We start from the raw sequence: 17050 nt of genomic DNA on the forward strand, positions 1-17050 counted from the left end.
ATTCGCAACTATCATCTGACTTTAGGTCAAACGACTCCAAGACTCCATCCTTTTGGAGTTGGCCTATGCGTTTCTTGCTTATATGTCCAAGACGACAATGCCATAAAGATGCTTTATCCAAGTTATTATTAGTAGAATCAATACACAAAACATTATTTCCCAAGTTATCTACAACAGATACAGCTTCATACACACCATCACAAGGTAATGCTTTAAAATAAAAGACATTATTATAGAAAACATCTATAGAACCAACTTCATTATTAAATGAAAAGGTAAACCCTTGTTTGTACAAAGCATGAAAGGAAATAATATTTCTTGCCATTCCTGGCGAATAACAACACTTATTCAAATCTAAACTAAACCCACTACTTAGCGATAAAGTATAAACTCCAATCTTGGTAACAGGTATAGCTTTCCTATTCCCCATGATCAAGTTTATCCTTCCTTGCTCCACATCCTCACTTCTTCTTAGTCCCTGCAAGTCACAACAAATGTGAATACCACACCCGGTATCAAGGACCCAAGAATTAGAATGGGGTGAGTTATTAGAAATGATAGTGTAAATACCTGCATGGTTGGGTTTAACTTTCCCATCCTTCACATCTTGCTGGTATTTTGGGCAATTCCGCTTCCAATGAGCTTTTTCATGGCAATAGAAGCATTCAGCCTCTTTTGGGTCAGAAGAAGGAGTAATGAAACCTTTCTTGGTTCCACTTGAAGAAGAGCCATCAAGGGTCCGAACCTTGGTACCCTTAGAAGAGCTCTTTCTCTTCCTCCCTCGATTTTTCCCGATTGCCAAAACCGGAGTAGAGTTTTGAGTAGGAGTGATAGCAACCGACTTCCCCTTAAGACCTGTTTCTGCGGTCTTGAGAAGTCCCTGAAGTTTGCTGAGGGTGACTTCTTCCTTGTTCATGTGATATGTCATGCGGAATTGATCATAGCACGATGGTAAGGAATGCAAAATAATATCTATTGCAAGATCCTCCGGGAAGTTCACATTAAGCTTCAGCAAACGATCCACATACCTTTGCATTTTCTGCATGTGGCTCGTGACGGATTCCCCGTCCTTCATCATGGTTGTTATCATGGAGCAAATGATTTCATACCTCTCTTGTCGTGCACTTTGATGGTATCTTTCCATCAAATCTTGGTGCATTTCATAAGGGTAGAAATCCTCATAAGACTTTTGGAGTTCTGCTGTCATCGTGGCCATCATGATGCAAGCCACTTTCGTAGCATCCCTTTCATGTGCCCGAAATTCAGCGATCTCCTGAGGAGTTGCAGTGGACTCATCAATCTCCTTAAGCTCCTTGTCAAGGACATATTCTTTGTCCTCGTAGCGGGTAATCATCCTGATGTTTCTGATCCACTCATTGAAGTTGGATCCATCAAAGGTGACTTTCCCACACAAGTTCATAAGGGTAAAGGAGCCATTAGGATTAGAGCCAGAAGCATTGTTGAAAGACATCTGAAGGAAGGAGGACAAGATTAGTTTAGATATAAGAGAGTCCTTAATAAAACACCCAAATGTAATATTAAGGCTAGGATCCAATCACAATATAATATAACTTAGAAGAGGTATGCCGTAATCTAAGCTATATCATATTTGAAAGGTAGGTGAATGACGATTCACCAATTTCCACCACGAAAACCGCAATATTTTAGTATTAGGTTTTTTTGAATGGTTCTTAGAAATTCCTAGATTCTTTGAGATTCAATGAACTTTTCAAAGGCATGTTTCAATCTCGAGTGTGCCCTCCAAGTTTTGTGACTGGGATACCGAGGATCACAAAACGAGGTGTGAAGTAACCATGCAAATCACTTGGTACCCTTAAAGTTTATCACTCAATCGATGTGCCGGTTAACCACACACGCTCCATCGATACTATAATAAACCCTAAGTCACCCTTTACCTACCTTGTTAAGTCCAAGTTAGTGTGCCGGTTAACCACACACGCTCCACCAACGACTTAATCAAAGTGTAAAGTGTAATTTCATGGAATAGCACCTTATTCACATTTTTCCTAAAGTAACTAAGATTGGGAATTTAATAAAACATTTAGTTACTTTATAATATTCATCATACTTTGAATGAGAATTAATAAGTCCTTGTCTTACCCGTTCGGCTAACGACCCTCCACCGATCAAGCAAGCGGTGGGTGAGAGTGGACACCCATTAAGTCACCATTTTATAGGCAACAACCTTATACCCACCTTATAGACCGGCTTCGTGAATGAGGCGTACTAGCGGTAAGACGACTTTGTTCTTATACATATATATAATTATTAAATCATAATAATATAAGTATAAGGGTTGAATTTTAACTTTTAAAATTCTAAGGGTTGGAACTAAAGTTTTAACTTAACTTTACTTGTTCCAAAACTTGAGGGCAAGTTTTGTAAACTTTCAAAACTTTTCATTTCTTGTAACTTATGAGTTTAATAGAGTAATAAAATGAGGACTTTTCATTTTTTCCTAACTCTTGTGTTCTTTTAATGGTTTTTAATCCAAGAGACTTTTGGTTTTCCATAACTTGAGGACAAGTTATGGACTCCATTAAAACACATTATGATCATGAATTAATCTACCACATAGGTTACAAATAATTCCTATGATCATCTAAACATCATAAGAACAAGAATATGAATATAAACACTTTCAAGAATCAAAATCACATTTAATCTTTGTAATTTTGATAACTAGTTGTTGTAAATGAATTAGAAAACACATTACACCTTCTAAAATAAGTTTTCAAGTACCAAAACATTTTAGGGTAATGATTCTAATCCATTTCCAGCAACTCAAGTCGAAATTCTGCACTCTGTCGACCCTACTCGCCGAGTGCATAAACCTACTCGCCGAGTAGGTTGAAGATACACATGAACTCGACGAGTCCTCCCCATGGACTCGCCGAGTCCATCAGTCAGACAGCAGAATTATCGACTTTCTTCAACTTTTAAGCACAAATAACAAACAAACAAGCCTAGGCTCTGATACCACTGATGGGTTTTGAGCATTCTAACACTTCCTAAGTGTACATGCAACCCTAATAACCTTGGATCTATGTTTGTCTAATTATCATGCAAAGTTGAATTCCAAGGTTATATTCCTATCTAGCATACATGGGGAACAATTTTAACTTTTATCATAGATAGAATAACTTACCTTGTTGTTGCTTGTGTTCCTTGAAACCTTGTGAGCCTAGCACCCCAAGTGTGATGCCTCAAATGCTTCACACAACACCAAATGCTCTTGGAAAGACTCTTGAGATAACACACACTTCTCAAAATCGGCCAAGCCCTCTAGTTCCTTAGTAGTGCCGATTTTTGGTGGAGAATATGCTTCTTATATAGTGTTGACACATCTAGGGTTACACCATGTAAACCCTAATGTGTCATGACTCTTCATTTCCATGACCCATGGGTTTGTAACTCCCATGGAGCATCCATGGAGCATCCTATGGGTAGAACCCAACTTGATAATCCATGGAGCCTCTTAGCCCACTATACAAGATATGGATGATTTACATAATCAACCCATATATTTAATTAGTTATCCTTTGATCACTTAATTAATTCCAAATTAATTCTTTGATCAACTAATCAAATAATATTATTAATATATTAGAACTTATAATATATTAATAATCTCCAAGTGTTATTTCTCTCATTTAGTCTATCCAATTGCATGGTGCCATGCAACCCAAATGGACCATGCCGGGTCGGGTCAAGTACAAGCCCGAAATAGTTATGGACTTAGACACCTTATCCAACACCAGGACCCTAAAATAGGGTTCTGATCTGACTGGAGTACGCCCAGCGTACTCCAGGGAACATTCGTGATCCTTTTGGTCAGTACGCCTAGCGTACTCCAAAAGTAAACCCAAATACGCCCAACGTACTCCTTGTGTACGCCCAGCGTACTTGGCTAAGCCTGAAACTAGTAAACTTCCAAAGGCCATAACTTCTTCGTTATAAATCTCTTTTCGACGATCCTTATATCAACAGAAAGGTAACAAGAAGCCCTACACTTCTATCGACTCATATCTTCCTAAATACCCTTCGTACAAAAGTCCATTTTCCACAAAAGCCCGAATTGCCATTTTACCGAAATACCCCTAGGTTCCAAAACACGAACCGAATACCCGGATCACTTTTAATACATCACCCGCACCCAAAAGGGCTAGATCTTACCTTCCCAAGAGCCATAATCCTTATAATGACCGACCTTCGAGCCACCACCTCAGACTAGGAGTCAATTCGAAATAGAGCGTTACACCTAGCTTGCTATCCTAAAGAGATTTTCAAACCCAAGATGGTTTCTAGGAGCATAAACACGAAAAGAGAGTGGTTTCGAGGAATGATCTATCATAAAATGGAATAAAACAACTTGAGTATGGTTAACAACTTACCAAGTGGATGAGAGGCTTGAAGAGGATCCTTTGAAGATAATCACAAATTCACAATTTTCTTGGAGGAAAAAAAAGTGAGAGAGATCTTGATGATTTAGAGAGGAAGAAAGATGTGAGTAAAGGTTGAAATGAGAAATGTGAGAGGTACGGGTGGTCTCAGCCGGTTTAAGAAGGAGGAGAGAGAGAGAGAGAGAGAGAGAGAGAGAGGAGGTTAAGGGGGTTATTATTTGATGGTTAAGCATAATACACCTAGAATTATGGTGGACAAATTGCATGGATTTCCTCCATGCAAAGGTGAGGTGTCACCCAAAGTGAACACCCACCTTTGGTTTCTTTTCTTCTCTTTTTTAATAAATGGATCGATTGGATTTAGGGTGGGGGAAAAGAAAGGAATTTTGGGCTCGGGTTTGAAGTGTAACCGGGAACCATAAACCCAAAGGGTGTTTTCGGTTTAAAGGCCCAAAAATGATGGCTCTCGGCCCAATAAATGATCCGTGAAGGATATTGGCCCAATCAAGATGTTTTCAGCCCAAATGTGGCCCAAGGAGATTAGTTGAACAAGTTTTTGGCCCAATAGGGGACCAATAATGATTCTAGGCCTTGGAAGGTCCATTAAAGGTCTTATGGCCCAAAATACGATTGCATAATTAATTTCGGCCCAACTAGGGCCCAAATGTGTATTTTTGGACCAAAGGAAACAAGTGGGGAGATTATTGGCCCCTTAGGCCCAATAAGAGAGTTTTAGATGTCTAAACTGATATATCATTGAAGTTTGGTTCACATTTAAACATAGCGTTACATAGTTACACAAAGAACCATCTTGTTCATGAATAGGAAAACCTAGCCCTAAAATGCTAGTTGTGACAAGTCACGACTTACAAACAACGTGGCTCGCCAAGGCTTGGAAAAACTTGAGGCTTGACATTGCTGCCAAGTCACGCCTTACGTTATTTAGAACCTTGGTTAAAATATTGACTAAATGGAATATTCCAAAACCCATAAAGGGAATTTGAAATTTCCATCCCATATTGGATGGGAGGAGAATTTCAAAATTCATCTTCATCCCACATGGGATGGGAGATGAAGCTTTGCAAGAGCTTTAATGCTATAAATAAGGTTACAAGGTTTCATTCCTCATTGCACCTTAACTTGAAATATCGCCTACTTCTTCCCTCACTTTTTGTGGGACGAATATCTCAACCCATTCTAGGGTTTGTATAAGTTTATCCCTCTGCTAGTTTTCTTTTGGTTCTCTTTTTGGAGTCTTGGTTGTGATTCCATTAGAGATATTCTTCGTTGGGTCCTCACATCCAAGCAACATGATTGGATCAAGAAGGTTCAAAAAGATCAAGATTAAGCTACAAAAGATGTTAGAAATTCTATTTTTCTTAGTAGATTTATAGTTTTAAAGTAGGTTGCTATAATTAGTAAAACCTAGATCCTATGGTGCGTGTACTTATAGGGATTGTTTTGATTATTTTGATTCGCTAATCTTATCTGTATACATGCATAGAAAACCCAACATATGATTGTAAAAATTATGACATGCACATGTTTTTGGAACTACTCCATCACCCATAATCCTCCAAAATATCATATGAGTACATCAACAAATCCTCTTCTCATGTACATAGTGGTAAGGTTAGGCAAGGATAAGAAGTCTTTCACCTTACCCAACACAACACGAGCTTTGGCTTTTTCCTCCACCACACACTCCCCCAATTGCAACATAATAATCTGATCACTTAATTTAACCTCCACCAACATATCACTCTTTTTGTACCCGGAATAACATGAGCATAAGAGCGAGGAAGTGAAAATTAGGCATAGAAGGATCAACCGCCATAGACTTCTTATGTTCAATTACTTTACGTCCCTCATCAAATCTCGTCAAGGTTGCAAATATTTAATTTTGACCAATAGTGTGAGACATCTTACTTACCTCCCTTGCATCCTCATATCATGTCATGCTTCTTTGAATGTGGCCAATTTTGTCAAAGACGTTGTAGTTGCTTGAGGGCCTGGTGTGATTAAAAACATTCACGCAATTTTTTTTCATGATGTGCGTTTATCCATTAGTCTCGACCATGGTTAGGATCCTCGTGGCCTTGCACACCAAATAAAGCAACATTGGAAAATCCTAATTGGGAGTCTCATTGTCGTTGTTCGGAATTATACCCTAACGGACACAAGAATCGCCACATCAGAGACCCTGACTATATGAAATTGACTCTTCAATTGTTGTTGTACCTAAGTTTTTGACCCAAACAAATTTAAAATACATTTGGCCCTTTATTTTACTTTATTTTAGCTTATAGTGTTGTATACATAATGTTTGTTTTTAGGCAATAAATTGTTCGAATGAGACTAAATGTTTGTTTATGTTTGTTTTTTAAGACAATAAACCACTCGAAGGAGACTAAACGTTTGTTTGTTTCACTCTTATGCTAAAAAAATCATATCGCTAAATATTTTATCATTACTGACAATTTCCATTAAACCTTCTTTATTTTTATTTTTTTTGAAAAACAAAAAATCAAACCGTTAGTTAATTTATGATTTTCCATGAAATCCCCTATTTCCACATGCATATGGTACTGTGGTAATATATGACGAATCACAGAAGAAAATCACTGATTTGTTCATGGTCCACCGATGATGTAACAATGGGTTGTACGAAATAAGACTTTTCAGTCATTTTGTCCCATCCATAACTATATGTTACATTACACTTTAATGCTGGTTCCTTTTTTTTTTTTTTTTTTTTTTTTTTTTTTGGAAAATGACTTAGGTGGGTAACTACCTCTTATCCATATTCACATATTGGTAACTTCTTCTTTTTTGTACATAATAAAACAACTAACTTGTTCTAACTGTTTAAATTACACCAATATTACCGGCTAATACATGTTTTAACCGGTAACTTAAAGGAAAAATGACTTAAGAGGGTAACTACCTACCTTTTCTTCGTGTTCACATATTAGCAACTTCTTATTTTTTGTACATAAGAAAGCAACTAACTTGTTTTAACAGTGTAACATCCCAAAAATCATGACCAAAAATTTCGTTTTTAATTTAATATTAAAACCATAATTGTCAAACCATTAATTTAATACTCTGGCATTGGATCTCGCCCGACATCAGACCCCGCCTGGCATCGAGCGTCGCTCGGTATACAGATCTGTCTCTCTTACGCCCCGCCTGTCACCGGGCCCCACCCGCTAAACACATACAATCATATAACATGCTAACACATAAAGAAACATACTATACTGTATCTCTGTCCTAAGAAACATACTCTGCTAATAATGAGATACAGAACTTCGTTCGTACTCAGCTAGTTCCAGCCAGGGCTTCAGCACTGTAAGGTGAGCCTCCTCACTGTGTGAATGGGTCTAAGGCCACAATGTCAGCCCATGTAGTCTATAAGTAGGAAGACTCGGGGGTTAGCCCTAGGCATTGTATGCTAGTATGTTATTCCAGAACAAGGTCTGATGTCGAGCGGGTGCCCGAGGAATGTTTGCATGTTAGATTATACTTGTTGTCTGTGTGATACTTGTATGCGCCTGGTAAAGAGGTGAGTGTGGGCGAGGTTCCGTCTCTCATCACTAGCTGAGTACGGACGATGTTCCGTATCTTATTATTAGCAAAGTATGTTTCTTAGGACAGAGATACAGTAGAGTAAGTTTCTTTATGTGTTAGCATGTTATATGATTGTATGTGTTTAGCGGGCGGGGCCCGGAGACAAGCGGGGCCTAAGAGAGACAAATCTATATATCGAGCGGGGCCCGATGTCGGAATATTAAATTAATGGTTTGACAATTATGATTTTAATATTAAATTAAAAACGAAATTTTTGGTCATGATTTTTAGGATGTTACACAATTAAAACAAATTAGTTGTTTTTTTATGTACAAAAAATAAGAAGTTGTCAATATGTGAACACGGATAAAAGGTAGTTACCCTCCTAAGTCATTTTCCCTTTGAGTTACCGGTTAAAACAGGTATTAACTGGTAATATTGGTGTAATTTAAACAGTTAAAACAAGTTAGTTGCTTTATTATGTACAAAAGAGAAGAAGTTGCTAATATGTGAACACGGATAAGAGGTAGTTACTCTCCTAAATCATTTTCCCTTTTTCTTTTAGTCTTGTACAAATAAAATTGCCCAATATGATCCTAATATTGTCACGATGAAATATATTGTATATATAATGTTCGAACTAATAAATCTTTGAAACGAGACTAAATGATCATAGCTTACATACCAAAAAAAAATAATAATAACAGATTTAAATGATCATAGCTTACTTACCAAAAAAAGAAACAACAGATTTCACAATATTCATGGTCACCAATAATTTTCATCAATTTTAAAGTTTTGTATATAAGTTCTATTTCTTTAGATAATATACAACTAAATAACCATTTTACTCTTGTGTTAAATAAAATCAAATTCCACAATATTCATCAATTTTAACACGAATAGTTTGGAGGAAAAAAGATTGACCAATAGATAAAAGGTTAGTAACCTAATACACTAAGCCAATTTTATTTTTTTTGGCTTAACCCAGTAATTCATTTTGTCTCGATTAAGTGAAAAGAAACAGTCATGTATACGTATAGCCATATATATATATTTCTTAAGTGACGAACTGAATTCACAAAAGCTTTTTACATTGAAAATATGTTAAAAACATCAACCACCCACCCGTTTTATGCAACCTTAGCATTGAGTGGGGGAAACAACGCAACATAAACATTTAAAATAAAATTAATTTAAAAAAAAAAATACACGATTATGATTTAAGAAACGAACTTTTTTTTTTATCATACCGAGTCAACACCTTCAACTTGTTGTCGAGCCAGATATCTCTCTCTTCTTTCTTTCTGAAATAAACAAAAATATTTATTTATTTATTTTTATAGTATTAATATTAATATTAATAAACAAATAAAAGAAAAGTGAAACTGACCCATTCATCTATGACAAGGCCTTCGTTGATGACCTTAGGGCCGGGTTCCTCTACAGGTTTCTTGTTGGATTCAAGAGCAGCCTCCGCTTCTGCTAACTGCCGCTTCAATTTTTCCAAAGCCTTAAAACATACAAAACACAACAACCTTTATTCAATTAAATTAAACCATTTACTTACCTGATTTTTTTTTTTTTCATATTAAAGAGTAAATTACATGAATGGTCCCTATGGTTTAGGGTAATTTGACGTTTGGTCTCTAACTTATTTTTTTTAACTCGAAAGGTTCTTACTGTTTGTTTTTTGTTACGCGCTTAGTCCCTGTCTTACCTAAATTATTTTAACTCGAAAGATTCTTACTGTTTGTTTTTTATTACGCGCTTAGTCCCTGTCTTACCTAAAAAGACAATTTTGCACTTGATTTTTTAATTTATTTAAATAAACACGTCCTCAACCCTAACCCCTCACCTTATCTTCCCCATCATTTTTTTCCGATTTAAGTAATAGTCTTTTAAGATAAGACAGGGACTCAACGCGTAACAAAAACAAACAATAGGGATTTTCCGAGTTAAAAAAATAAGTTAGAGACCAAACACGCAAATTACCTCAAACCATAGGGACCATTCATGTAATTTACTCTAAATTAAAATAAACAAGTGTATAAATGTAATTTGGACTTACGGGGCTTGGACGTTCGGCATCAAGGAAAACAACTTGCAATATCCGCTCCACAGCGACATGATCTTTTTGCTCTTCAAACTGAGTCACAAAATAATTGGATTAGCATCATGAAACTGACATGGTTGCCACGTGGCATCCACATTGACACGTCAGCAAAAACATGAGAAAAATAAAAAAAGGGGTTACCAAACCTTCGCTTGCACGAAATCATAAAGCTTTTTATGATAAATTGTACAAAATGTTTTCATTTTTAAATATAACGAATTTATTTCTCATGAATGAATACAAAAAAAAATTATTTCTTAGATTTAAATGCAAGAAATAGCAAACGTAATTTCATTTATTTTTCTGTTACGTCATTTGTATTTTCAAAATTAAAAAATAAAAATAAAAACTTAAAAAGGGCTTATACTTTGAAATATCTAAAAACACTTTTTACGTATTTTATAATGTTGTAATATGAAAACATGAAAGTAGAGATTTTATATTAAACAAATCAATAAAAAGTAGTACATTGTTGCTATACATTTTGAAACTCTCCTTTTTTTGTTTATAAGTGATTACAAAAAATTGTATAGCTAAAAGTCTAAAACCACTTTTTATGTATTTTCTTTACAACAAATGATGACAAAAAAATGATTTTCAATGAAATTAAAAAAAGAGTAAACTATACGAATGGTCCCTATGGTTTGCGGTAATTTGCACGTTTGGTCCCTAACTTATTTTTTTAACTCGGAAGGTCCCTATTGTTTGTTTTTGTTACGCACTTGGTCCCTACTGTTTGTTGTTGTTACATGCTTAGTCCCTGTCTTACCTAAAAAGACTATTATTTAAATAGAGAAAAATGATGAGGTGAGTAAGATAAGATGAGGGGGTGGGGTTGGAGGTATGTTTATTTAAATAAATTAAAAAATCAAGGGAAAAATAGTCTTTTTATATAAGATAAGGACTAAGTGTGTAACAAAAACAAACAGTACGGACCTTCCGAGTTAAAAAAATAAGTTAGGGACCAAATGCGCAAATTACCCTAAACCATAGGGACCATTCGTGTAATTTACTCTTAAAAAAAAATGAGAAAACATATTTTAAATGAAGTTTTTAACTCACCAACTCAGGCACATAATCCATGACTCCTTTAACTTTCAGACTCATGATTTTGAATTTCACTTTTCTCTTTTGGTCCATTTGTTTTTCATTGTTCTCTGGAGGCTCCACAAACTTGAAAACTATAAAAATCATTAAAACGAGTAGTAGAAATTATTATAAAAATAATTAAAAATCAATGTTTGTTTTTAAGTAAAAATAAAATCTACAAAAAAAAAAATGTTTTTTTTAGAAGTTTTACCGGTTGCAATTATAGTCTCTCCAGGAGCAAGAATAGCACCAGGGGGACGCATGAAACAACTCTTTGGTGCAGTTGTTTGAAACTAAAGAAACATAAACAAAAATCATAAATCAGATGATGGAATATTTTTTAGGCTTAATTATAATTTTGTAAATGTGTATAAAATAGAAGGATGTTTTAGTCATTTTGCACATGATAGGTAACTATATGTTGCACTTGATGTATGTTTTCGTAATGGAAGTCGTCTTTATAGTTTCCATAATTTTGCAAGTTTACTTGCAATGCCACGTCACCAATGTGGATCCCATATTATATTTATAGAACAGATTAATATTTTACAGTATTACATTTATTTATTAAATCATTCACTAATTGTGAGGCCTATGTATTACATGGGTTAATTTAAAAAAGAAAAAAAAATGTTAAAGATAAAGATCAAAATATTTGAGAACTTTGAATTTATAAGAAAAAAAAAATAATGAATTATTATAATGGAAATGTTTTTTATCTTTTAAATTTAAATAAATAAACGAAACTAATGAGCTTTAATTTTGGGAATTTTGAAATTAAAAGGTAAGTTAATTAATGAAACTGATATCCATTTATTACAATTATTACATTATAATATTATGTAGAATTTAATAAAATAGAAAAAAATAATCACAAAATGACATTTGGCAATTTGAATGAGAATGTGACAAGTGACAAAAAAAACCTTCAAAAAAAATTTTACTTTTTAAAACTACAAATTATACATTGATAATTTATTGAAGACATTTGCGATTATCAAATTTGTATATTTTTATTTTTAATTTGTAAACGACAACTGTTTTAAAATTTCTTTAATTGCTAGTGTAACAACAAATATAGAATCATACAATTTGTGTACACATTTACTATATACAGATAGGTTTATTTTATCAAATTAAAAATTAAATACTTTTTATTAATAAATCATATAATTCAATAACAATTTTATTAATCAAATAACAAGCTATTAAATCAATGTTAATATTTAAAGTCATACCTTGAAAGCAACATGAGACTTGGTTGTGTTTTTTATCTTGATAGCACTTTGGACTTGCTTACCAGGTTCATCTACAAAATTTTAAAAAATAAAATTAAAAATGATTTCACTTTTTACTAATATATGCAATGTACTTTAAATTTTAACCAAAATGCTTATTTTCTTTTTACCCATAATAGCATTGTATTTACATTTATTTGCCAATAAAATCAATGTAGTTTATTTTTAATCCAAAATAGCAACATACTTATATTTTTTTACCCATATATAAGTAAAGAAGCACTCACACATCCACATAATAAATTAAATGAAAAAATGCTCAACAACAAAAAGCTAAAAGGTCAAAAGCATATAACTGATAATTAAAGTAGTAATTAATAACTCCTAGTGACATTAATTATTATTAAGAAACATGTAAACAGAAGTCAACCTTTTATTTTGGCAAATGGGACAACACACAACAACCTTGATTCCACTTTGTTGTTGAGTTTGTATGAATTATGTCAATCTGAACTTTTTCTCCTTTTTTTATTTTTAATATATTGTAAAGTGTCTCGATAGGCTTCTTTTCATTAAGAATTGTTTGTAATTTCAGGTCTTGATGAAAATAGAGTTTTTTTCAATTTGCAAATTTAGTTCAATGGCAACAGTTCTAAGATCTCCCAAAAATATTATCATAATTCACAACTTGTTCCATGATGAATCTTTAATAACCTTTTAACGTTAAATACTTCATCAATTACTAAACTTGTAAACATGTATTCTATCAAAAAGGTAAATAAAACCAGGTCATATTAAACATTAATCCCTATGCACCACAATTCCAATGTGTAGAAAATGCATATGAATATATGATACACACATGTCTCTTTCCATAATTAGAATTCTACCCAGAAAAGGACAAAGTAGTGGAAATTGGTGGATGTGGAGTTGAATTGTAATTACTAACAAGACTTGATTATGAAAAGCAACTCACCTACTTGTTCATAAATCATATAGGCCATATAATTAAACTAATACTCGTTGGAGAAAACCAGCGATTAACAATATCAAGAACTTCGAAATTATAGGTAAAGTATGGGAGCTAGGCATAGAAAGGTACAGTTATCAGGCATTCTGCAAGAAATAACGTCGCTCTCACTAATTTCATATCACACACAATTTTCTCGAGTGGAAATTAGACCAAAAGGAAAAAAAATGAAATTAATCTCAACAATTACCTAGATCTCATCGGAATTTATAATCAAACAAGTCGGATTCATAAACAGTTATGCTAAAAATCAGTAGTAATCAGAGCAAATGGAGGAAATAAAGGCGGGAGTTCATACAGGGAAAGTATAGCTTATTGCTTGGATCGAGCCGAAGACGACGACGTGTCGGAAGCAGAGATCTAGCCACCGAAGAGACAGAGTTGCTCGCACTCAAGCCTTGGTGGTTATTGCTGTTCTGAGTGTTCGATCCTTCGGTTTGATACGTTGAAGACGACGTCGTCGTGTGCGTCGTACTGTTACCTGTGTTTCGAAACGGTAGCTTAAATAATCCCCAAACTTTGCCGCCGCCGCCGCCTTCAGACGGAGGTCTATTGTCGACCATCGCCATCACCGGCAACTTAAACTATCCGCCGATGAGTAATTTCAGGTATGATAAACAAGAGCTTCTTCTCTCTCGGAAATGCTTCTCTTTATCTCTCTCTCTCTCTTTCCCTAGAAATCCATGGACTCTTGGCGTCTGGAAATGCAACGAACAAGTCGCGTTGTGTCTCCTTTTACACGATGATTTGAAAAGGTGGAGTATTTTCTATGCAATTTTCACATTGCACCCCTCAAGTTTTTGTTTAGGTATTACATTAGCCAATTACTTTGAAAATATTCAATTCCATATTTTTGTTCATGTCTAACAAAAAATTATTCATGTCTAACAAAAAAATTTCAATCGTTCCTATCTAGTTATTAGTGTCTCTATATAGAGCAAAGTGATAGAAGTGTCAATATTTTTCATATTTTCTAAATGAATTTTTATGTTTTTTATAATTTTATAACATGAAGAAAACAAATATGACTACATGCTTTGAAGGGATTGTACCCATAAAAGATTAAATTGGGCATAAATAGATTTGACAAGATGATGATTATATTTTTTGTTTTCGATAAAATACTTATCATCATATTGTTTTAGAAGTTATGAGAGTCAACAAACTAAATCGCTTTACAATAAAATACCTATCACCATATTATTTTAAAAGTTATGGGAATCAACAAACTTAAATATTAACATATTGATGGTTTAAAAATCCATTAGATTCCATAAACTAAAGAAAGAAGTAAATTTCACCTTTAAACCTTTGAACGCCTCCATCAACAAGTTTTATGACCAATTTGTGGGGATTAAATTGCAATGGCTTCTAAGTAATTAAAATAATGCACAAATTTGAAACATAGACTTTGTTCGTTAATTCGCACATTTATATAATCAAGAAAAATGTTTGGAAACTCCATAATATGTAATATCATATTAATAAGGGGTTAATATGATTGGGGCAAACAATAGTTATTTTGATTTTGGTTAAACCAATATATACATATGACCTATTGAATGTAAATTTAAACTATTTTTAAGTAATATAATCGAGATACATATGTCATAATCAAATTAATCTTTTTTACAAACAATTGCACACCTAAATCTTCTTGATTTGATTGTATATATGAGTCATAACCAAAACATAGATTTACATATACATAGATTCTCAAATAAAACAATATTTTTTGATGTTTTATCAACACTATTAGATATTTGATCCATTTCTTCTATGCATTAAAAAACGATTAAGTGGTTTTTTCACATCGACAAAACCTCCATGTAGGTCATGTTTAAAGACTTGTGCCTTGTGGTTATATACAAGTTTAAGAGTTTACATTTTGAATCTATATACTAATTTAGTAAATTACCAAACATATTTCATCGATACTAATGTAAAAAAGTTTTATCTTTTTTTGGGTTTCAATATACTAAAAAAAGTGTTAGAAGTCATAAACGTGAAGGGCTGATTAGACAAGTGGAATATGCTGAGGTAGTAAAGTGAAATATAAAACTTTTGCAGCGGGATAATGATGGCATTTGTGAGACTGGTGGGTGGGTTCCACACGTCCGTGAGGTCAAAGTATTCAGTCATGAGAACGACGTCGTAAGCGCGTTGCCAAGTCACAACGTATTGAAAACGGCCTAACCTGGTTGACTTTAAGGAAATTTGAACCTGTGATGCTGGCAGGCAATTACCGAACATCAGTTATTAGGGCTACCAAAATGACATTTTATGTAGAGGTGGCAATAAGTTTTGTATCTTGACACTTAAAACCTATATTTAATCGGGGAATGGCGAATCCAAGATTAAAACTTATGTATATCCAACCTAACGACAAAACGATACAAATGGTTATCGAATCGGATCGTTAATAATGCCCTTTAAAAACAAATAGCAACATATCGGGAGGTAGAAATTGTAAAAAACAATAAATTATACTTACTAAAAAGAAAAGTAACGCTATAAAAAGTGCTTAAGTTTGCACAAAATATTCAATTTGATCCTTTTGGGTGTTTTGGGTGTTTTGGGTGTTTTGTGTTCACTAAAACTGCATATTTAATTAAATTTGTGCATTTTTGCCCATTCAAAAAGTTATCGTGTTTTCAACCGGTTGCCTACACAAATGGTATTCCAAGTCGGCACTAAGTAAGGTGTTTGTATTTTTGAAGCAAAAATTTATAAAATTTATGGACCATCTCTGCAACTCTCTGCAGCAGAAGAGGTGGACCAAACGGCTGCAGAGTGTAATAAAAAGCGTTTTTGTTTTTTAACATCTGCAGGCTGCTGTAGATATTAAAAAATTAAAGTAAACTGATTTAATAAACGGGAAATAGTTTTTCAATACCGAAAATGTAATAACTGTAGTCTTAAAACATTGAAATAAAATTGATACAACCAAATTAGTCTTACTATAACATTTTGAAATAAATTTCATACAACCAAACGTTAATAACTCTCATTCCGTATTTTGCATCAATTGCTCGGCAATTTCATCATGTAACTGGGTCATATTTTGCATCCATCACATTTCAGCAACAATTTAGCACATTTAAGCAAGAATTTATGATATTTCAGCATATATTTGTGACCTTTCAGCAAGAAAGTATCATTATTATAGTTGGAAAACAAAATAAAGTACAGCAACAACAAGAATTCAGCAACATGTACGTAGAGAAAAACGAAATCAACAACAATTTAGGATTCAACAACATAATCATCAACAAAGTGCATAGTGGGTTAGGTGTCCTCTTTTGATTATGATAGTTGGGGATTATTGACCCTTCATCAGAAAGTTCGGGTTCCGTATTTGGTGAGGCACCCGTCAGATTCTGATGGAGGAAGCATACAGGTCGAAATTTTCTATTCATCCGGGTGCGAGTAAGATGTATATAGACCTCCGAATTAATTATCGGTGGCCCTACATGAAGCGGGATGTGGCCTTGTATGTGGAGAGGTGCTTGACTTGCAGGAAAGTCTAGGTTGAGCAACAGCGACATCACGGAAAGATGGAACTATTGGGTGTTCCCGT

At 34.0% G+C, this 17050-nt stretch overlaps 1 protein-coding gene across 1 annotated transcript; it reads right to left on the reverse strand.

The window, feature by feature from the left end:
- Positions 1–9029: 9029 nt before the first annotated feature.
- On the reverse strand, positions 9030–14187 carry LOC145049877 (vesicle-associated protein 4-2-like). The gene is made up of 7 exons (XM_078998220.1): positions 13769–14187; positions 12441–12511; positions 11414–11495; positions 11176–11294; positions 10069–10146; positions 9391–9510; positions 9030–9304 (listed from the first exon to the last, which is right to left on the reverse strand). Exons 1-7 carry the CDS (start codon positions 14037–14039, stop codon positions 9245–9247), a joined length of 801 nt encoding a protein of 266 aa, XP_078854346.1. The 5' UTR covers positions 14040–14187; the 3' UTR covers positions 9030–9244.
- Positions 14188–17050: the final 2863 nt, after the last annotated feature.

This window comes from Lactuca serriola, chromosome 1 (assembly GCF_051521515.1).
Source record: "Lactuca serriola cultivar US96UC23 chromosome 1, Lser_US96UC23_V15, whole genome shotgun sequence".
NCBI lineage: Eukaryota > Viridiplantae > Streptophyta > Magnoliopsida > Asterales > Asteraceae > Lactuca > Lactuca serriola.